The sequence below is a fragment of the Capra hircus genome, chromosome 11 (assembly GCF_001704415.2).
Source record: "Capra hircus breed San Clemente chromosome 11, ASM170441v1, whole genome shotgun sequence".
NCBI classification, from domain to species: domain Eukaryota; kingdom Metazoa; phylum Chordata; class Mammalia; order Artiodactyla; family Bovidae; genus Capra; species Capra hircus.
Genome location: NC_030818.1, coordinates 27573429 through 27597101, shown reverse-complemented (window position 1 = coordinate 27597101; position 23673 = coordinate 27573429). Strand labels below are relative to the sequence as shown.

The 23673-nt window shown below is 35.9% G+C and overlaps 1 protein-coding gene across 3 annotated transcripts in view; it reads left to right on the top strand.

The window, feature by feature from the left end:
- Positions 1-23673, top strand: part of SRBD1 (S1 RNA binding domain 1) — a 226052-nt gene that overhangs the window by 40282 nt on the left and 162097 nt on the right. For all 3 annotated transcript variants that reach the window (XM_005686560.3, XM_005686559.2, XM_013967606.2), the window contains exons 10-13: positions 10873-10976; positions 14154-14261; positions 18043-18200; positions 21790-21880. In XM_005686560.3, coding sequence (XP_005686617.3) covers positions 10873-10976; positions 14154-14261; positions 18043-18200; positions 21790-21880 — 461 coding nt within the window. The remainder of the gene's footprint in view (positions 1-10872; positions 10977-14153; positions 14262-18042; positions 18201-21789; positions 21881-23673) is intronic.

The window sequence follows — 23673 nt, the reverse complement described above, 5'->3', positions numbered from 1 at the left end:
TGTACCTCTTAATCCCCTTCCCCTATCTTTTCCTCTCCCCTGTTCCCTCACCACCCTACTGGTACACTAGTTTGTTCTCTATATCTGCGAATCTTTTTTTTGCTGTATTTTGTAATTTGTTGTATTTTTATATTCCACATGTAAGTGATATCATATAATATTTTTCTTCTCTATCTGGCTTATTTCACTTAGCATAATACCCTCCCTGTTCATCCATGTTGTTGCATATGACAAAAATTTTGTTCTTTTTTATGGCTGTGTGTGTGGTGTTGATATATACTACATCTTCTTTATCCATTCTTCTGTTGAAGGACACTTAAATTGCTTCCATATCCTGGCAATTGTAAATAATTTGGCTTTGAACATTGCAGTGCATGTGTCTTTCTGAGTTAGTGTTTTTGTTTTGGATATACACTCAGGAGTGGGATTGCAGGGTCATATGACAGTTCTACTCTTAGTTTTTTGAGAAACTTCCATACTCTTTTCCCCAGTGGCTGCACCAGTTTACATTCCCAGCAGCTGTGTACAGGGTTCCCTTTTCCATATCCTCGCCAACATTTGTTGTTTGTGTTCTTTTTGATGATAGCTGCTTTTAAATTACATTTTTTTTAGATGTATTGTTTACCTAGACTACAGTATAATATAACTTTTATATGCACTGGGTAACCAAAAAATATGACTTGCTTGATTGTGATAGTTGCTTCATTGTAGTAGTCGTCTGAAGCTGAATTTGCAGTATCTCTGAGATTCACCTGTATTCTTTGGCTTTATGACACAGTCACAATTGTTTCCTTTGTCCTTGATACTTGAAGGACAGCTTGGCTCAGTATAATATTTTTTGCTTGCATTTCCTTTCCTTATGTTTGTCAAATCTGTTTCTCTGTTGTTTTGCTTTGCATGTTTTTATTTGCTTCTTTGCTTTTGGAAATCAGATGTCAGTCTCATTTTCTGTTTTCTAGAAGTGCTAAAGATATGGGTCCTGTGTTGTTTATTCCTTTACTTTATTGGTTTATAGAAGGATGAGGGAGATTTGGAATCAAGACACTGCCAATGTTCCTTAAACCTGGAATTCCTCAAGAAATCATTTAAAAATTTTATTTTGTCCTCCTTTCTGAATTTTACTATAATAAGGAGACGATAATGAAAAACACATTGTACAGGAGACAGGGAGCAAGACCATCCCCAAGAAAAAGAAATGCAAAAAAGCAAAATGGCTGTCTGAGGAGGCCTTACAAATAGCTGTGAAAAGAAGGGAAGCAAAAAGCAAAGGAGAAAAGGAAAGATATATCTAGTTGACTGCAGAGTTCCAAAGAATAGTAAGGGGAGAAAAGAAAGCCTTCCTCAGGGATCAATGCAAAGAAATAGAGGAAAACAATAGAATGGGAAAGACTAGAGATCTCTTCAAGAAAATTAGAGATACCAAGGGAACATTTCATGCAAGGATGGGCTCAATAAAGGACAGAAATGGTATGGACCTAACAGAACCAGAAGATATTAAGAAGAGGTGGCAAGAAAACACAGAAGAACTGTACAAAAAAGATCTTCACGACCCAAATTATCATGAAGTTGTGATCACTCACACTCACATAGAGCCGGACATCTTGGAATGTGAGGTCAGGTGGGTTTTAGGAAGCATTACTATGAACAAAGCTAGTGGAGGTGATGGAATTCCAGTTGAACTATTGCAAATCCTAAAAGATGATGCTGTGAAAGTGGTGCACTCAATATGCCAGCAAATTTGGAAAACTCAGCAGTGGCCACAGGACTGGAAAAGGTCAGTTTTCATTTCAGTCCCAAAGAAAGGCAATGCCAAAGAATGCTTAAACTACCGCACAGTTGCACTCATCTCACATGCTAGTAAAGTAATGCTCAAAATTCTCCAAGCCAGGCTTCAGCAATATGTGAAGCATAAACTTCCAGATGTTCAAGCTGGTTTTAGAAAAGGCAGAGGAACCAGAGATCAAATTGCCAACATCCACTGGATCATTGAAAAAGCTAGAGAGTTCCAGAAAAACATCTGCTTTATTGATTATGCCAAAGCCTCTGACTGTGTGGATCACAATAAACTGTGGAAAATTCTGAAAGAGATGGGAATACCAGACCACCTGACCTGCCTCTTGAGAAACCTGTATACAGGTCAGGAAGCAACAGCTAGAACTGGACATGGAACAACAGACTGGTTCCAAATAGGGAAAGGAGTACATCAAGGCTGTATATTGTCACCCTGCTTATTTAACTTATATGCAGAGTACCTCATGAGAAACGCTGGACTGGAAGAAGCACAAGCTGGAATCAAGATTGCTGGGAGAAATATCAATAACCTCAGATATGCAGATGACACCACCCTTATGGCAGAAAGTGAAGAAGAACTAAAAAGCCTCTTGATGAAAGTGAAAGAAGAGAGTGAAAAAGTTGGCTTAAAGCTCAACATTCAGGAAACGAAGATCATGGCATCTGGTCCCATCACTTCATGGCAAATAGATGGGGAATCAGTGGCTGACTTTATTTTTTCTGGGCTCTAAAATCACTGCAGATGGTGATTACAGCCATGAAATTAAAAGATGCTTTCTCCTTGGAAGGAAAGTTATGACCAACCTAGACAGCATATTAAAAAACAGAGACATTACTTTGTCAACAAAAGTCTATCTAGTCAAGGCTGTGGTTTTTCCAGTAGTCATGTATGGATGTGAGAGTTGGACTGTAAAGAAAGCTGAGTGCTGAAGAATTGATGCTTTTGAACTGTGGTGCTGGAGAAGACTTTTGAGAGTCCCTTGGACTGCAAGGAGATCCAACCAGTCCATCCTAAAGGAGATCAGTCCTGGGTGTTCATTGGAGGGACTGTTGTTGAAGCTGAAACTCCAGTACTTTGGCTACCTGATGCAAAGCACTGACTCATTTGAAAAGACCCTGATGCCGGAAAAGATTGAGGGCAGGAGGAGAAGGGGACGACAGAGGATGAGATGTTTGGATGGCATCACCGACACAGTGAACATGGGTTTCTGGGAGTTGGTGATGGACAGGGAGGCCTGGCGTGCTGCGGTTCATGGGGTCACAGAGTCGGACACGACTGAGCAACTGAACTGAACTGAATGAAAAAGACTAGAATGTGTTACTTTTTATAATGATGTTTAATTATCATCACTAAAATTTTTCAAAACTTATGGTGGTATACATGTGAAAATGTTTATTTTTGTGTGTGTGTAACAACAAAGAATCTTCAGTTATGCTACAAATATTCTTGAACACTAACTGTGCATTGGTTCCTTCTTAGGGTATATAGGTGACATGGTCCCTGCTCTTGAGCTTTTGAAGTATTTCACTGTTATATCTAAGTTGTCTGTTTTACTTTTGTGTACACTGTATCACATGGGGTAAAGTGCATACTTCTGATAATTGGAAAAATTGTTAGAGTGAAATTTTACTTACCTACTTATTGTCTACTGATAGAGCCTAATGAAAAATAATTTTTAGTAAAACCAGTTACTACTAAAATTCCTTTTGCAGAAATGATTGTGCTGTTAGATATTGTCTCCTTTTATTTGATTTAATTTTATTGCAGCTTTGGAAAAAATAGTTTTATTCTGTTAATAAATATGAATAATACTTTGTTTTCAATGCTTAAAAACATTTTGGTTTCTGCATTTTAACTAGTATGTGTAGCACATATGACATTCTGAGTTAGTTGTTGTTGCATTGAAGTTTGTGATTGACAGATGTTTCTAAGTGACAATACTAAGACCTGAGAAAGTAGAGCGTTTTGGGAATGTCAGTTTTGAAGAACAGCCCTGTGTTTTGAGAGCTTTTCAGTTATCTTGGAGGCTAGAGTGATGATATGCCAGCTCAGAAAGATGATTTTTCAATCCCTCTGATGCTAAGGCCTCATGTCCCCAACTCTAAACTCTGCTTTTCAGCCTCCGCTTAGATAGCCAAGCACATAGCACCCCAGAAGACAGCAGCAAGGGAGGGTGATGACAGACCATGACAAAGGAACAACAGAGGCTGGAACTCCTCCAAATACCGTGGGAGGAGCTGTTGTAGCTGTCTACTAAATTTACATGAATTCTTGCTGCATCTTGTTTTCTTTTTTTTGTACATTGGTCCTTAGTGTGCTCCTTTCCACAACATGGATTTGTAACTCAGCCTTCCTGTTCTTTTTTGATAATAGCTTCTTTCACTGATGTCTCACTTTCTGTGTCTTTTAACAGTACCTCTTTTACATTCAGTGCTGCTGTCATCTACAGTAATTCTGGTATGTCTCTCAGTTCTGTTCAGCCACTCAGTCGTGTCCGACTCTTTGCGACCCCATGGACTGCAGCACGCCAGGCTTCCCTATCCATGACTAACTCCTGGAGCTTGCTCAAACTCATGTCCATTGAGTTGGTGATGCCATCCAACCATCTCATCCTTTGTCCTCCCCTTCTCCTCCTGCCTTCAATCTTTCCCAGCATCGGGGTCTTTTCAAATGAGTCAGTTCTTGGCATCAGGTTTCCAAAGTATTGGAGTTTCAGCTTCAGCATCAGTCCTTTCAGTGAATATTCAGGACTGATTTCCTTTAGGATGGACTGGTTGGATCTCCTTGCAGTCCAAGGAGTCTTCTCCAACACCACAGTTCAAAAACATCAGTTCTTCGGCGCTCAGCTTTTTTTATAGTCCAACTCTCGCATGAATACATGGCTACTGAAGAAGCCATAGCTTTGACTATATGGACCTTTGTTGGCAAAGTAATGTCTCTGCTTTAAAAAAATTTTTTTTTTAATTGAAGGATAATTGCTTTACAGAATTTTGTGGTTTTCTGTCATACATCAACAAGAATCCACCATAAGTATACCCATTTCCCCTCCCTCCCAGACCTCCCTCCCATTTCCTTTCCCACCCCACCCTTCAGCCTGTCACAGAGCCCCTGTTTGAGTTCCCTGAGTCTTACAGAAAATTCCCATTAGCTATCTGTTTTACACATGGTATTGTAAATTTCTGTTACTTTCCCCATACATCTCCCCTTCTCCCTCCTCTCCTCCCACCTTGTCCATAGATCTGTTCTCTGTGTCCATTTTTCCATTGCCACCCTGAAAATATATTCATCAGTGCCATCTCTTCAGATTCCAAATATATGTGTCAGTATACGATATTTATATTTCTCTTTCTGACTTACTTCACAAAGTATAATGGCTCCAGTTTCGTCCACCTCATTAGAACAGATTCAAATGCGTTCCTTTTTATGGCTGAGTAGTATTCCATTGTGTATATGTACCACAGCTTCTTTATCCATTTTCTGACAATGGACATCTAGGTTGCTTCCGTGTTCTAGGTATTGTAAATAGAACTGCAATGAACATTGGGGTATGTGTGTCTTTTTCAGTTTTGATTTCCTCAGGGTATATGCCCAGAAGTGGTATTGCTGGGTTATATCGTGGTTTCATTGATTTGCATTTATGTGATAGTGAGTGATGTTGAGCCTCTTTTCATGTGCTTGTTAGCCATCTGTATGTCTTCTTTGGAGGAATGTCTCTTCAGGTCCCTTTCCCACTTTTTGATTGGGTTGTTTGTTTTTTTGGTATTGAATTGTATAAGCTGCTTGTATGTTTTGGAAATTAATTCTTTATCAGTTGTTTCCCTTGTTATTATTTTCTCCATTCTGAGGGCTGTCTTCACCTTTTAAAGCTTTCAAGTTTAATTAGGTCCCACTTGTTTATTTTTGTTTTTATTTCCATTACTGTAGGAGGTGAGTCATAGAAGATCTTGTTTTAATTCATGTCATTGAGTGTTCTGCCTATGTTCTCTTCTAAGAGTTTAATAGTTTCTGGTGTTACATTTATATCTTTAATCCATTTTGAGTTCTGCTTTTTAATGTGCTGTCTAGGATGATCATAGCTTTTCTTCCAGGGAGCAAGCGTCTTTTAATTTCATCGCTGCAGTCACCATCTGCAGTGATTTTGGAGCCCCCAAAATAAAGTCTCTCACTGTTTCCATTGTTTCTCTGTCTATTTGCCATGAAGTGATGGGACTGGGTGCCATGGTCTTAGTTTTCCAAATGTTGAGTTTTAAGCCAGCCTTTTCACTCTCCTCTTTTACTTTCATCAAGAGGCACTTTAGTTCTTCTTCACTTTCTGCCATAAGGGTGGTGTAATATGCGTATCTGAGGTTATTGATATTTCTCCCGGCAGTCTTGATTCCAACTTGTGCTTCCTCCAGCCCAGCATTTCTCATGATGTACTCTGCATAGAAGTTAAATAAGCAGGGTGACAATATACAGCCTTGATGTACTCCTTTCCCGATTTGGAACCAGTCTGTTCGTGTCCTGTTCTAACTGTTGCTTTTTGACCTGCATACAGATTTCTCAAGAGGCAGGTCAGGTGATCTGGTATTCCCATCTCTTTCAGAATTTTCCACAGTTTGTTGTGATCCACACAGATAAATGCTTTGGCATAGTCAATAAAGCAGAATTAGGTGTTTTTCTGGAGCAAAGGTGAGAATGGCCTTGTAGTATATTTTTATAAATAAAGATTAAATAACTTCTTCTACTCTATTATTATATTCTGCATGAGAACTTTTATTTACTGTTGAGTGTTCCTTTCACTATTTTAGAGAGCTGGCAGACATTGAAGGTTTTGTCCAGCCCCAAATAAAGTTTATTTTGCATTAAAAATTTATTTTTAAGTGATTTTTTCTGCCAGTGTTTACCTTAGAAATGTCTCAAATATATTTAAAGTATTTTTAAAGTATCTATAGTTTTTTAAATTTTGACAGTTTGTTCTGTATTTAACATTTTACTTGAAAATGCTTTTAAAATTTATATAAAGTTTCAAAAAGATATATACTTTTCCTTTTTTATGTAGCAGTGAAATTGCTGAATTATATAGTATCTCTAACCTTTTGAAGAACTGCCATACTGTTGTCCAAAGTGGCTACACTATTTTACCTTTCCACCAACAGTTTATGAGGATTCTGTTTCTTTATATCCTAATCCATACTTACTCTCTGTCTTTTTTATTGTGGCCATTTTATTATCAAGTCATATCTCATTATGGTTTTGATTTGCATTTCTCTAGTAAAAACTGATGTTGAGCATCTTTTTATGTACTCATTGAACATTTCTGTATTATCTTTGAAAAAATATGTCTGTGGCCCTTTTGAATATTTTTAGTTAGGTTGTATCTTTTTACTGTTGAGTTATGAGTTGTATGTTCAGGTATAAGTCCTTTGTATGATGTATGATTTGCAAAACTTAAAAAATTTTTTTTTGCTAAGGGCTTTCTTCTCACTTTCTTGACAGTATTCTTTGAGGTATAGAGTATAATCTTGTTGAAGTAATCTGTGTAGTTCTTTTCTTGTGTTGATTATGCTTGTGGTGTTTTACCTAAGGCTTTATGTAACTTAAGACTATGTATTTTCCCATGTATTTTCTTCTAAAGTGTCTCATATCAACAGGTGTGATCAATTTTGAGCTAATTTTTGTGTATGTTGTGTGGAAACAATCCAACTTCATATCCATGCATGTGACCATCCATTGTCCCAGAGTCACTTATTGAAAAGGCTATTTTCCCCATTAAATTGTCTTAGCAGCCTTGTTGACATTCACTTGATGGTAGATGTATAGACTTACTTCTGGACTGTCAGTTCTATTCTGTTGATCTGTATGTTTACCTTTGATGCCACACGGTTGTTTACTGTAGTTTATAATTGAGAAGTGACAGTCCTCCAGGTTTGTTCTTTTTTTAAACGAGATTGACTTGTTTATGCTGGATTCCTTTAATTTCTATTTGAATCTTGGAGTTAGTTGTTCAGTTTCTGCAACAAAACTGACTGGGATTTGATAGGGCTTATATTGAATTTGTGAATTAATTTGGGGATTATTGCCATTTAGCAATATTAAGCCTTTTGGTCCATGGACCTGGGATGTCTTTCCATTTATTTGGGTTCAATTAAAAAAAAAATAGTGTTTATAGTTTTCAAGAGTATAAGTTTTGAACTTATTTTATTAAGTTTATTCCTAAGTAATTTATTCTTGCTGGTGGTATGGTAAATAGAATTTTTAAAAATTATTTTCATAATGTTTATTGCTAGTGTGTAGAAATTGATTATCCTGCAACCTTGCTGAACTGTATTAGTTCAAGTAGTTTTATAGTGAATTTCTTAGGATTTAGTGTAAGCAAGAGTATATTATCTGCAAATAGAGATAGGTTTACTTCTTTCCTTTCAATCTAGAGGCCTTTTATTTCTTGCGTAATTTTCCAGGATAGAACCTTTAATACAGTGTTGACTAGAAGTGCAAGAGGAGACACCTTTGTAATCATAGAGAGAAAACATCCAGTCTTTTGCTATTAAATATTATGTTGTGGAGTTTTTGTATGTACCTTTTATCATGTTGAAGAGTTTGCTTTCTGTTCCTAGTTTACTCTGTATTTTTTATCATGAACAACTGCTGGAATTTTTTCAAGTATTATTTTTGCATTTATTGACATGACCATGTAATTTTTGCTTTTTATTCTATTGTTAATGATGTATTATGTTAGCTTCTTTTTGGATGTTAAATCAACCTTGCATTCCTGGAATTAATCCCTTTTGAGCCTCATGTATAATTTTTTAAAATATGTTTATGAGTTTGGTTTACTAGTATTTTATTGAGAATGTTTACATCTATATTCATAAGAAGTAACAGTCTTTACATTTTTCTTAGTGTTCTTGTCTGGTTTTGGTATTAGGGTAAACAGAATCAGGAAGCTTTTTTTGTTCCTATTGTATTTTTTGAGGAGTTTGTGATGAATTGGTATCGATTCTTCTTTAAATATTTAGTGGAATTCAGCAGTGTAGCCATAGGAGCCTGGGTTTTTCCTTGTGGGAAATTTAAAATTATTAATTCTATCTTTTTACTTGTTAGGGATCATTTTGGATTTTCTCTTTCTTTTTTGTTCTATTTTGGAAGTTGGTGTCTTTTTAGGAATTTGTCCATTTGATTAACCTAATTTGGCGTATAGTTGTTCATAGTATTCTCTTATGATCCCTTTTATTTTTATTTCTATAATATTCAGATTAATGGCTCCTTTCATTCCTGATTTTGATAACTGGAATGTCTCCTTCTTTGCCTTGGTCATCTAGTGAAAGGCTTGTTGATCTTGCTGATATTTTCCAAGACCTAGCTTCTGGTTTTGTTGATATTTTTTGTTGTTTTCTATTGTCTGTTTTATTTAGTTCCCTTCCATTGTTTATTATTTTCTTCCTTCTGCTTGCTTTAGGTTTGCTTCATTTGCTCTTTTTTTGAGGAGTGTTTTTAATGTGTTTTAAAATAATTATTCTTTTAATACACTAATTAAGAGCAGACACAGCTTGATGTGAATTTAAATTCCTCCTTTGCTCCTTGCTAGCCTTTTGATTTGGGACAAGTTAGTTTTAGAAGAATTATCATATAAAAGTAAGATGATAGCACATGCATTACTGGTGGCTTTGAAGATAAATGAGATAACATATTTAGTGCTTAGATGGACCTGACAATTAATAATTGCTCAATAAATGGTAATGATTAGTAGTTGTTAAATATTCCACTTAGAGTTTTGCATATTTGTATTATCTTAGTGATGTCTTTGAACAAATAAAGGAAATATATCCTTCTAAGCCTAGTGAACAGTCCCCAAACTTTTTGGCACCAGGGACCATTTTTGTGGAAGATAATTTTTCCACAGGCCTGGGGTGTGGGGATGGGGTAGGATGTGGAGTGGATGGTTTCAGGGTGATTTAAGCCCTTTACATTTATAGTGTGCTTTGTTTTATTATTTCTATTTATTGTATACTTTGCTTTGTTTTATTATTTCTATTTATTGTATACTGTTGGAGAAGGCAATGGCACCCCACTCAGTACTCTTGCCTGGAAAATCCCATGGATGGAGGAGCCTGGTAGGCTATAGTCCATGGGGTTGCAAAGAGTTGGACACGACTGAGCAAATTCACTTCACTATTATATACTGTATTTCTATTATTATTACAGTAGCTCTACTGCAGATCATCCCAGAGGTTAGGAACCTCTGCTCTCAGTTCAGTTCAGTCGCTCAGTCATGCCCAACTCTTTATAACCCCATGGACTGCAGCATGCCAAGTTTCCCTGTCCATCACCAACTCCTGGAGCTTACTCATGTCCATTGAGTCTGTGATGCCATCTAACTATTTCATCCTCTGGTGTCCCCTTCTCCTCCCACTTTCAGTCTTTCCCAGCATCAGGGTCTCTTCCAGTGAGTCAGTTCTTGGCATCAGGTAAGTTTCAGCTTCAGCATCAGTCCTTCCAATGAATATTCAGGACTGATCTCCTTTAGGATGGACTGGTTTGATCTCCTTGCAGTCCAAGGGACTCTGTAGAGTCTTCTCCAACACCACAGTTTGAAAGCATCAATTCTTTGGCACTCAGCTTTCTTTATAGTCCAACTCTCACATCCATCCATGACTACTTAAAAAACCATAACTTTGACTAGACACACCCTTGTTGGCGAAGTAATGTCTCTGCTTTTTAATATGCTGTCTAGGTTTGTCATAGCTTTTCTTCCAAGGAGCAAGCGTCTTTTTAATTTTCATGGCTGCAGTCACCATCTGCAGTGATTTTGGAGCTCTAGGTGATCAAAAACTTTCAGTTAGTAGAATCTGAAATGAGATTTTAGATCACCGAAGTCTCTTCCTGTGACTGTCATAGGCTTTGTAGCTCTATTTTATTTTGGTAAAAAGTATTAAAAAATGAGTATTTTTGAGTACATTCTTGGTAAATAAATGAATGCACAACTGATAGAACTCTAACCTGGGTAACTACCCAATTTGTTTCACAAGTGTTGACTGATTAAATTGTTCATTTATATATTTTGTGGATCATCATTCTTTGCTCTGTATGTTTGCACTCAGATTCTGGCAATTAACCGTGGAGAAAATTTGAAGATACTGACTGTCAAGGTTAACATTCCTGATGGAGTAAAGAAAGAGTTCTGCAAGTGGTGCATACAAAACAGGTCTGTTTCTAGGTTTTTGCAGAATTTTCTTTCTTTCATTTTTAAAATGCTTTATCGAGATCTATATGGAAAGATGTCCGTTGTGTTAAAAAAGAAACGGATAGATGTGTATACTTTTTACATTTTTATAAAACGTGTGTGTTGAAATAGGAACTATCTGGGAAGTATGTAAGAGTTATTAATAATGGCTATTTCTGGGAAGAAGGACCTTCAGTTTAATCTGTATCATATAAATCTTTTATGCTGCTGCTACTGTTGCTAAGTCACTCCAGTTGTGTCTGACTCTGTGCGACCCCATAGACAGCAGCCCACCAGGCTCCCCTGTCCCTGGGATTCTCCAGGCAAGAACAGTGGAGTGGGTTGCCATTTCCTTCTCCAATGCAGAAAAGTGAAAAGTGAAAGTGAAGTTGCTCAGTTGTGTCCGACTTCTCGTGACCCCATGGACTGCAGCCTACCAGGCTCTTCCACCCATGGTATTTTCCAGGCAAGAGTACTGGAGTAGGTTGCCATTGCCTTCTCCAAATCTTCTATAAAGAGTGTTTTTTCTTTTTTGAAAAAGATGAATTAACAGAAACATACTGTGTATAGTATATCTGAAGTCTTTTGTTCATTATGGATAATTGAGACAAAATTTTATCAAATATCATATGAATAATGAATGAATGAATGACTAGCCACTACCCTTTTTTATTTTTTAAAATTAGCTTTTAGTGTCAGTGCATGGGATAGTCTTATAGCAAATCATTCTGTCCCCAAATGTTTGTCATCACTTTGAGAAAATGCTACACTAAAGTGGTTCTGTAGTAGATTGTCATGTAGTAGATTTAAAGGGAACTATATAGGGATATCCATTTCTGTTTTAAATATGGGAAAATGAAAGCTAGATGGAGAGAGCCTACCTTTATCTATAGATACAAAATCGGGGGGAGTGTATTTCTTTGCCAAAGTGGAGTATATTTCTTTGTCTAAAGGGGTAGGCAAAGCATGTCTCTGTCAAAAACACACATGTAAGCCCTGGGTCTTTTTCATTTGTTTATAGTACTTTCTTTAAAAATTTTTTTTTAAATTCTAATTTCTTTATTTTTAATTGAAGGATGATTGCTTTACAATATTGGTTTGATTTCTGCCATACAGCAGCATGAATTAGCTATAGGTGTACTTATGTCCCTTTTCTCTTGAACCTCCCTCCCATCTCCCACTCCTGCCTACCCCTTTAGGTTGTTACAGAGCCCCAGTTTTACAGTACTTTCTTGACCCATGTAGGAATTTGAGGTTTGTGACCTCTGTCTTAATCTGTGTGCTTCATTGTACACATCTTATATACCATATCTTTAGTATTGTGGGATTTTAATTAAAGTGCTGCCCGTCTTAGTATTTATTCAGAGATGTTTAACTGTTGAGTTAGAGGAAGAATCATCATCATAACAGTATTACACACTTAAAAGACTACAGTATAGTATAAACATTAGTCTTATGTATGCTCTAGGAAACCAAAAACGTCATGTGACTCACTTAATTGTGATACTTCATTGTGGTGGTCTAGAACCTACCTAACAGACAGTATCTCTGAGGTGTGCCTATAACAGCAACAGAATATAAAAATAATAACTGTGTCTTGATTCACATCTTAGTTCTCTCTACCTCTCATGACATCAGGAATAGGTGACAGTAGGGAGAAACAGGGTTGGGATGGAAGGAAGGATATATGTTCTACGTAAAATTGCATTCATTCAAATTAAAAAGCAAAACTATATTCTACTCAAGTAATACCCTTCTATCAAAGGGATTCAGTTAGTTGTTATGTAGCCTTTTGTGTGTGTGTGTGTGTCTGCATGCACACTCAGTTGTGTCTGTTTGTTACCCCATGGACTGTAGCCTGCCAGGCTCCTCTGTCCATGGAATTTTCCAGGCAAGAATACTGGGGTGGGTAGCCATTCCTTTCTCTAAGGGATCTTCCCAACCCAGGGACCAAACCCAGGTCTCCTGCATTGCAGGCATCTTTATCGCAGAGCCACCAGGGAAGCTCATGTATCATATTATAAATGCTTAAATATTTGTTCACTGAAATTTAGTTAATTTCCTAGCTGAGATAAGTAAGGGAGATGACAGTGTCCCTAAAGTATATTAATGGTTTATTAAGAATGATTGATAAAATATTAGTATTTTTCTATTCAAGAGCCGTTGAAGGATGCAGGCAGAAATGCTGTCGTTGTAGAGTACACAGAAGGGGTAGGGCTGAATTTGTTTGTCCTTTTTAGTTTGTGTTTTTATCTTACTATTCCTTTGCAAGTTTCTACTAATGATGGGTTCTCTGATATTTATATTTATCAGTATGTATGCAGATATGCTACCTAATAGAGCAGTACAACCTCAGGAATAGAATGAGTTCTACTCAAGAATGACAAGAGGCAATGAATAAAACAGAGTTTCTCCTTTATTCAATCTATTTTAACTCTCAGGAAGAGATTAAGAAATAGTAAAAGAAGGATACAGTGCTTGTCTTAGCTTCACCTGCCATAACAAAATACCATAGACTGGGTGTCTTAAACAACAGAAATTTTCTCCCAGTTCTGGAAGCTGGAAGTTGAAGATCAAGGTCAGGCTGACTTGGATTTTGATGGGAACCCTCTTTTTGGCTTGCAGACAGTTGCCTTTTCATTATGTCCTCACCTAGCATGTGGAGAGGCGGGTATCTGATGTTTCTTCTTATGTGAGCACTAATCCCATCATGGAGACCCTGCCTTCATGACCTCATCTAAACCTAATTATCTCTCAACAGCCCCATTTCCATCCAACTTAGGGGTTAGGGCTTCAACATTCTAATTTTAGGGATATAATTCAGTCTATAGCAGTGCTTCAGTAATTTTTGTGACTTTCTTATAGCTTAACAATTTTGGCCATTATTAATAATGCCTTGGGGACTCTCCTCAGAATAGGTTTTTCCTTCCTTAAGTTTTGTGTGTGACCATGGTTACCAGGTTTTTAAAAATAAGAACTCCAGATGTCATAGTAATAATTTTCAGACATCACAGCCTCTCCTCACAGATTATGTTACTTTGGCTTCAGTAAAGTTTCTTTCCCCCTTTTCTTTTCCACTTCCCCTCTCCTCTTCCAGGAGCCCTTTTATGGCCTTATTCTTGTTACATCAGTGTTAGAATAGGCTTTTCTTTTTTGCAGGTGGAGACCACGTGGCTTTGCAAGGCCAGAGTTAATGAAGATCTTATACAACTCACTGGATGATTCCTTTAAACGCCTTATTTATCCTCTCCTTTGTAGAGAGTTCAGGTATGCATCTTGTGTTATTTAACTTTGTGTACTGTTTACTTTTATGTATGGTAATAGGCCCATTAAAGCGTGCAGTAAATATTTGTCGATCCATTAACCAAGCCAGAGAACTGAGTCAGAATCACAGAGTCTTAAATTAAAGCCTAGATTTCAATCTGTAGAGGCATTCACATGCATAGATCATAAAACATAGCTCTTAATTACAGTATACTTTTCAAATCTTGACCACTTAATGTATACCCCTTTCAGTTCTGCAATACCAGTCTTTCAGTTTGACAACCAAGCCAAACAAATGGTTTTATTGATGAGAGATTTGGCTTGGGAGAAACAAACTAAGCAGTTAATAGAGAAGTTAGTTGGCAGCAGTTTCAGAGGTAAGAGAGCCAAAAAAGGCATAAGGAAATCAGTAGAGTGCGTGATGAATATGTTACTGTGAGAGAAAGCTAATATATATGTTTTAAACTCCAAATGGGAGTTGTTCGGAGGAATAATTATCAGCAGTGATGAGCCAATATTATGAGACTGTTAAAGTGACCATCTAAATGGACTAGCAGAAGAACTAAGGTTTACAAAAAACTGCAAAAGAGGTGAGGTACTGAATTATTTGTAGGGGAGGAGATGGACAGAAATGTTAGGAGGTAAAAACCCTCTCTTCTGCCTCTCTCTAACCTTTATCTTGGTAGTTAGCCTTTAGACACCAGCCATGCCTTCATATATCCTTTCCTTTGTGCTATAGATTTTCTTTATTCTGACTTATTTAAAGGTTTTAGCAAGAGTCACCAGAAACTAGAAATTGTAGCCATCTCTTCAGCCTCACTAGAATTTATAGCAGCCTTTGTGTTTGTCTCTTTTTCCTTTCCTGGACTTGACCATTGACTTTGGAGGCATTAGAGTAGGGAGTGAGCGGATACTTTTAAAAGGACATATAGCTTCTTTCTGTCCAACTTCTTTTTATCAAGGTTGTTCATTGTTTTGATTCATCCTTTTTAGCCCAGACATCCCTTAAAAATATTGTTTCTTTTGGAACCCTATCTCATTTCAAGTCTGTGAAGTAACATAACTTGCTTTTGAGTGCTGGGATATAATGTTTTTAAAAAGGGCTTTTGTTCTTAATGAAGAAAAAAAAAGAAAATTATCTTACAAAAATTCCCTTTTTGCTATATATTTATCATTTTCTTATTTGCATATAACATCCAGTGGTGCTTTTGACATTTTTGTATATATTTGATGTGAGTATTTTTATTGCCTGTGGAATAATCTCATTGAGATTTAATATATTTAGTTTGGTGTGGGATATTTAATGTATAATTCTTCTCTGACTTTCGTTAGCAGTGGCAAGCGAGAGCACTTCCCTTCTCTTTTTCTAAAATGCCTGTAGTTAAAAAAATATATCTTAATTCTAGTCCATAAGCTGGTTTGCAGACATTGTCTACAGATGTGTCACTTGGTAGAAATACTTGTAATTACCTTAACAGCAGTTGAGAGAGAAAACCCCTTAAGATTTGTTTCTTAAAGAAAATTATATTGTCTTTAATTAAAAAGAAATTTGTCCAAATGTAGAAAAATGAAAGAATCAGTAAAACATAAAGAAAAAAAAAGGCACGTAGTTCTACTACTTAGTTTGCCAGACTTTTTCTCCACTCATGTGTGCATATTAAAAGAGATCATATATACTATATTATTTTGCAGCCGCTTTACTCAGCTGACTAAGATTCATAGTCTGCTTCTACATTTTTGTTTCCCTGACTTCATGATCAGTTATCCATGTTTCCTTTTTTTATACATACCTCTTTCATCAAGACTACATTATTAGTATTATCAAATATTGTCTTCTATACTATCTTTTATTGTATCTTGATTTTGGCTCCTCTTTATCTCCATCTTGATTAGGAGAAAATATATCCATGGTTAGTTCAGGATATCATTGTTTCTTATCTGAATAACTGTACTGGGGTCATAGATGATCTCTGCCTTGAATTTCCTAATACATATTCTACACTGCTGTCCTAAAATTCCCATCTGATTATTTCACACTTTTCTAACTTAAAATCCTTCAGTCGATCTTCTTTGTCTCCAGAATGAAATCCAGGCTCTTTAGAAAAACCTTTCCTCTGTAGCCCTTTGTCTTGATATTTCTTTTTACTTTTTTGTGTGATATTACTTGCTTTTTCTGTAAATGAGCCATGAACTTTTATATATGCTGCTTCTATTGCCTGCAATATTTTCTCCTGTGCTCTTCAGCCACTCTTCCTACCTTTATTTGCTTAACTATTACTTATCCTTCTTGATTCACCTGAGAAGTCATTTCTTTTAGGAAGTTCTCCTAATTTAACCATCCCTGTCATGTATATTGTACTCATCTGTTTAATTTTTCTGTTTCTTTCTCTCGACAGTGATCTCCAGGGCAGGGTTTTTTTTTGTTTTTTTGTTTTTTTCTTTTTAGTTTTGTATCTCTCACACTGATCACAGTACCTTATGTAAGACTGAATACAGATGCTCATTCAATAAATAAACAGTGAAGATTTAGAAATACTTATAATGATATTTGCATGTTGCTTGGCTGAAAACAGGGAGAATGATGTTGAAATATTAGACAAAATGAGGGAAAACCCTTAAGAAACTGAATTAAGCCCCCCAAACAAATGTTTGTTAGCTTTAGTTAGCTATGTATACCTTTAGATATGTAGATAATTCTATCTCAACACTGATCTGTGCTCTGAATTGCTTTTGTTTTTGTGGCCATTGGCATGCACTTTTTTTTGAACCTTGTCTAAGAGAGAAGAGATACTTTTTATAGATTCTTTTTGAATTTCAGTAGATAATACATTAAGAACTTTTGTTAAGTAGATGAATGATGTAAAACTTGGTTTCCAAATGCCTCTTAAGTCCAATGTGCTCAGTCGCTTCAGCTTCAGTCAGTAGTGTTTGACTCTGCGATGCTATTGACTGTAGCCCGCCAGGCTCCTCTGTCCATGGGATTCTCCAAGCAAGACTACTGCAGTGGGTTGCCATGCCCTCCTCCATGGGATCTTCTCGACCCAGGGATGCAACCTGGATCTCCTGCATTGCAGGCGGATTCTTTACTGCTGAGCCACCGGGGAAGCCCTTAAGTCCAGTACAGACATATATGTTTTTATCCTAGAAAAAGTTTTAAAATTAGACTTTTAAAAGCTTCTCTGGATAAAATTGGAGAGTTATTTATATGAGGTATGGTTCTGGACTGATATTAGTATCTGTGATCATGTCACTTAACTGTGAGAATGCCAAAGGGGATGGAATAGAATGAGAACATGGCACTGAGAGAGATTTAGGTGAAGGGTATAAAACTAAGTATTGATGGAGGAGGCTACTTGGGTTCAATAATTTATCACTAATCATATGTTTATATTTTTAATCAGCTGATAAACTTCAATTTGACATTCTATGTAATGTCCAAATCTTGATATACTCTGTCTCTATCATATACACAGATAAATATCTGTGTACATGTAGATTACTTATATAAGGGAGAGCAGATGGAGAAGAAGGGCAGTATGACAAACTCTACAGGTTTGATGCCACAAAATTGTTTGTGGTACATGTATTATTGAAATTAGCAAACAGAGACTCAATGCAATTTTGTATGTGATTTTTTTTTTTCTCTTGAGTTACTTTGTTAAAATGAATGCACTAGTGAGGAATAATTGTACAAAATAAATTGTGTTCTTTTTCTGGAAGAAAATTTGAGTGAACTAAAAACTGAATACTTCATCTTTTTTCTTCTCCTTTTCTGTTTCTAAAGAGCCAAACTAACATCAGATGCAGAGAAGGAGTCAGTAATGATGTTTGGACGGAATCTTCGTCAGCTCCTTTTAACAAGCCCTGTCCCAGGGCGTACCTTGATGGGAGTGGATCCTGGTTATAAACACGGTTGCAAATTAGCTGTAATTTCTCCAACTAGTAAGCATATCTTTTATTTTTTTTGGTATAGAAGTTGGTTGGTCATAAATTTCACTTCATGTATTTCACGAGAATGTGGAAATAATCTTAATTTTCAAGGAATAGAAGATGGTTTGCTCACAAAAAGGGATATGGGAATCAGAATCATACTTCCTTCCTATTTGTCCTGTTGACCTAAACACTCAACTTTTACTTTTATGCCCTTCCCTGGGTCACAATGGAGATATTGAGGATTAACTGGATTCAAACATTAATAATTTTATTTATCCCCTATCAAAATACTTGAAAAATATTTTATTGTGATGCATTTATGTATGATGCATTCTAATACTGTATATATTTTAAATACCACAAGACATTTTTATTGTTTTGTCCAGTCAGTATTTCTTTTCCTGTTTACTCATTTATTTGCCCTTTCTATTATCTTCATTTCTTTCTACATTTCTATGTCCATTTGAGATCATTTTCTTTCTTCCCAAAACCCTAGCCTGTTACTTTTTAATGTAGATCATGTAGTGAAACATTGTGTCAAATCTTTTTTTCTTGACTGAAAGTTTCCGATTTGCCTTCAGATTTGAAAAATATTTTGCTGGGTATAGAATTCAAGATTGGCAGTTATTTTCAGTAATTTAAAGATGTCTTTTTTCTTTTCTGACTACTATAGTTTCTGTTTAGAAGTCAGCCAAAAATCTTATTATTGTTTCTTTGAAGGTAATAATTTTTCCCTCTAACTGATAAAATTTTTTCTTTTTGGTTTTCAAAAGTTTTCGTACATACTTATTAGTTCTTTGTGTGTGTGTATTGTTGGTTTGTTTTGAGAGGAGGAGAACAGAAATTGTGCTTGAGGTTTGTAGAACTTCTTGAATCTTTTTTCTGAAATTCTAATTACATGTATTTTAGATCATTCAATTTCTTCTTCTATTTCCAATTCTTTTATTTTCCATTGACTGTCTTTATAATTAATCCTTTATTCTGCTATGTCTAATGTGCTATTGAATTCATCCATTGAGTAATTTAAGGTACTATGTTTTAAAGTTTTTGAATTTCCATTTGATACTTATAAAAAATGGGTTATAGTTCTTTGGTGAACTTCTTCATAAAAAATGGGTTATAGTTCCATGGTAAACTTCTTCACCTTTTATTTTTTTTGATTATTTACATTTTTCTCATGTTTCTTTTGGTTTAAGTTTTCCATTTCTGGAATAACTTTTTCTTTCACATTTAATTCATTCCTGTATTCTTTCATCTTATTTCTGATGTTTTCTAGTTCTGATTTATTTTATTCTCATTTTCTATAATCTTTTGTTTGTTTGTTTGTTTTTATATATTAGGTTACAGTTTTTCTCTGTTTGGGGGCACATCTTTCTGTAAGGATATCCTACTAATCTTTTTTGTTTCTTGATTTGAGAAATAATCATTCTATGTGAAATTTGACTGTGATGCTTTTCTGTTGCTTAATTTTACATAAAATGAGTTTTCCTCAACTTTTAGGATGGAAGGCTAGGTTAGGGTAGCTGCATATCTCTAGAACTGTCATTTCTACTTTTTCCAAATTATTCGGAAAGAAAACTGTTATATCTATTTGGAAAGAGAGATAGCCTTATATTTGTTAAAATTTGCTTTCTTCGCTTTTATCTAGACTTTTTTGCCCCCTTCACCCATACTGTCCTTGCTGTGTGCTCAGCCGTGTCCCACTCTTTGTGACCCCAAGGACTAGCCCACCAGGCTCCTTTGTCCATGGGGATTCTCCAGGCAAGAATACTGGACTGGATTGCTATGCCTTCCTCCAGAGGATCTTCCCAACCCAGGGATCAAACCCAGGTCTCTTGCATTGTAAGCAGATTCTTTACCTGAGCCACTAGGGAAGCCCAGCGTGGATACGATTCTGAACAGTATTTTTCTCACTGTGACGTTTTGTCTTGAATATCCTATGGATTAGTTTCAAGAGTTCAGAGATCAGAGTTTTCCAATCCTTTCTGAACTTACTGTGCAATGTTTATACTGACCTATAAATTAGAGTATGCAAAAGTTTTTTTCAGTTTTACTTCCTGGTGTCAAATGAACCAGTTTTGATTTCCAGGGAAGTACCTTCTGATATTTTGAGGCTTTTTCTGATCTCAGGTCCATGAGATTCTCCAATGTTTCGCTCTGCCTCATCTGATAGAAATGCTGATACACATCCACCTTGGTAGTTGTTGGTTCATTGTTCCCACCTGCTCATCTTTTGGGTTTTGTGGGGATACATTTTTTTATAAATATGTTCTTGGGTTTTTTATTTTGCTGTCCCAGTCCTTTTTTTTATATTATGCATTTTTATAGTATTAATAAATGGGTAGTGTATTTTGTCAGTGTTTTTTTCCTGTATTTGTTGAGCTCTCATATGGCTTTTATCCTTTACTGTATTTGTATTTGTTTATAGGATAGTTCTTTTTAAAATTTTATGCACACATACATACATGCATATACACATATATATTTTCAGTCTGTTTTAAGACTTTTCCAGAATTTATTCTAATCTAAATTGACATAAAGTTTTTATAGTACTCTCTCTGCATCTTCTAAATTCATTTCTAATACAATTTATTTGTATCATCTTTATTTTTCTTGGTTGGTATTGCTAAATTTATGTATTTTTCTTAACAGGTGATTTTTAATTTTAAACTTCATTGATCTTCTCTGTTATATGAGTTTTCTTCTTTTCTGTTTCATTTATTTCTGCTTTTTTAACTTTTATCATTTTCTTCCTTATACTTTCTTTGAGATTATTTTACTGTCCTTTTCCTAACTTCCTAAGTTGGTCATTTAGCTCATCACTTCCATTCTTTAGGTAGTTACCCTCATATTTTAAAATGTATTTCTGGCTGAAATATTGTTCAGTACAGAACAGGTCACATTTCACAAGTACGTAGCTAAAAAATTTACACAAAGTCAAGAAATTTACATATCTATAACCCAAAGGAAGAAATATAATAGTATTATAACACTTTGATATATAATAAATTTTCAGTAAATGTTAGCTTTTACTATTTTTGATATTAAGTGTTACTAAAAATCATTTCTCTTTTAGGTATCATGGCATATTATCTAGTTAGTAGTGATTTTGTGTAGCAAAATAGAGTCCTAGTAACTCTAAAAGTAACAAAATTTCAGAGTCCTATGGTGGTATCTGATTAAAGAATATTGAGACAGTAGCATGGAATCATATGTACCATATGTAAAACAGATAGTCAGTGGGAGTTTGCCGTATGATGCAGGGAGCTCACACTGATGCTCTGGGACAACCTAGAGGGGTAGGTTTGGGTGGGAGGTGAAGGGAAGATTCAAGAGGGAGGGGACATATGTATATCTATGGCTGATGCAAGTTAATGTATGGCAGAAACCAGCATAATATTGTGAAGCAATTAACTTCCAATTAAAAATAAATACATTTTAAAAAGAAATAATATATATATATATAAAGATTCAGACTGCGTTTCAAAAAAAGATAAATGAGTTTGCTTTTCAGTTTCAACTTGCTTAATCAAATCAGTGGTGTTTTATGTTTTGTAATTTCTTACAAAATGGCTTATTCCTTTTATTTTTTCCTAAGGTCAGATACTTCATACTGACGTGGTATACTTGCATTGTGGACAAGGCTTCCGAGAGGCAGAGAAAATAAAGAGGCTTTTGCTGAATTTCAAGTATGAAAATAAGTAACCTTTTGAGTACTTTAGTGGCTCAGCCAATCAGAGATAACCTTTGAAGTTCCTGATTTGGAGGGGGGTATTAAGGGAAGTGCCTTGGTGTGAGAAAAGGAGCTGTGTTAAACCATGTTGGGGCAAATTGCTGGAGAACTTTGCTATTTGGAGACTGGAGGAATGCTGCCTGCTTCTGCAGCCTTCAAAGTTACCTAAACAAAGTTGGTAATATAAGCAAAAGTGACCATTTAATTCTTCACTTTGGGCTTTCTCTTTTTCTTCTTCCTCCTCCCCTTTCTTCCTTTTTCTCTCCCTCCCTCTCTTTCTTTCTTTTTCATAGATCTGAGGAATGGATTTGGCAGTAGTTGGAAGCTTCAGAAATTACTTGAAAACATACCACATGATTCAGTCATAGTTCTTTATTATGGCTTAGAATGTTCTCTTATTCAGTTACATTACATTTCAATTACATTTTATGCAAAGATGGGCACAATAAAGGATAGAAACATTATGGACCTATCAGAAGCAAAAGATATTAGCAAGAAGTGGCAAAAATACACAAAATAACTATACAAAAAAAAATCTTAATGATTCAGATAACCCTGATGGTATGATCACTTACCTAGAGCCAGACATCCTGGAGTGTGAAGTCAAGTGGGCCTTAGGAAGGATCACCACGAACAAAGCTAGAGGAGATAATGGAATTCCAGCTGAGCTATTCCAAAGCCTAAAAGATAATGCTGTGAAAGTGGTGCACTCAATATGCCAGCAAATTTGGAAAACACAGCAGTGGCCACACTCAGCATTGGTAAAGGTCAGCTTTCATTCCAATCCCAAAGAAAGGCAATGCCAAAGAATGTTCAAAGTACTGTAAATTGACTCATCTCACACGCTAGCCAAGTAATGCTCAAAATTCTCCAAGCCAGGCTTCAACATTATGTGAACCGAGAACTTCCAGATGTTCAAGCTGGATTTAGAAAAGGCAGAGGAACCAGAAATCAAATTGCCAACATCCGTTGGATCATAGATAAAGCAAGAGAATTCCAGAAATACTATGCCAAAACCTTTGACTGTGTGGATCATAACAAACTGTGGAAAATTCATAAAGGACCACCTGATATGCCTCCTGAGAAATCTGCATGCAGGTCAAGAAGCAACAGTTTAGAACCAGATGTGGACAACAGACTGGTTCCAAATTGGGAAAGGAGTATGTCAAAGCTGTGTATTGTCACCCTGCTTATTTAATTTGTATATAGAGTACATCTTGTGAAATCCAGGCTGGATGAAGCACAAGCTGGAATCAAGATTTCTGAGAGAAATATCAATAACCTCAGATATGCAGAGGACACCACCCTTTTGGCAGAAAGTGAAGAGGAACTAAAGAGCCTCTAGATGAAAGTTGAAGAGGAGAGTAAAAAGGCTGATTTAAAATTCAACATTCAAAAAACTGAGATCATAGCATCTGGTCCCATCACTTCATGGGAAATAGATGGGGAAGCAATGGAATCAGAGACTTTATTTTTCTTGGGCTCTGAAATCACTGTAGATGGTAATTGCAGGTATGAAATTAAAAGACACTTGCTCCTTGGAAGAAAAGCTGTGACCAATCTAGACAGCATATTAAAAAGCAGAGACATTACTTTGCCAACAAAGGTCTGTAGAGTCGAAGCTGTGGTTTTTCCAGTAGTTACGTATGGATGTGAGAGTTAGACCATAAAGAAAGTTGAGAGATAAAGAATTGATGCTTTTGAACTGCAGTGTTGGAGAAGACTCTTGAGAGTCCCTTGGACTGCAAG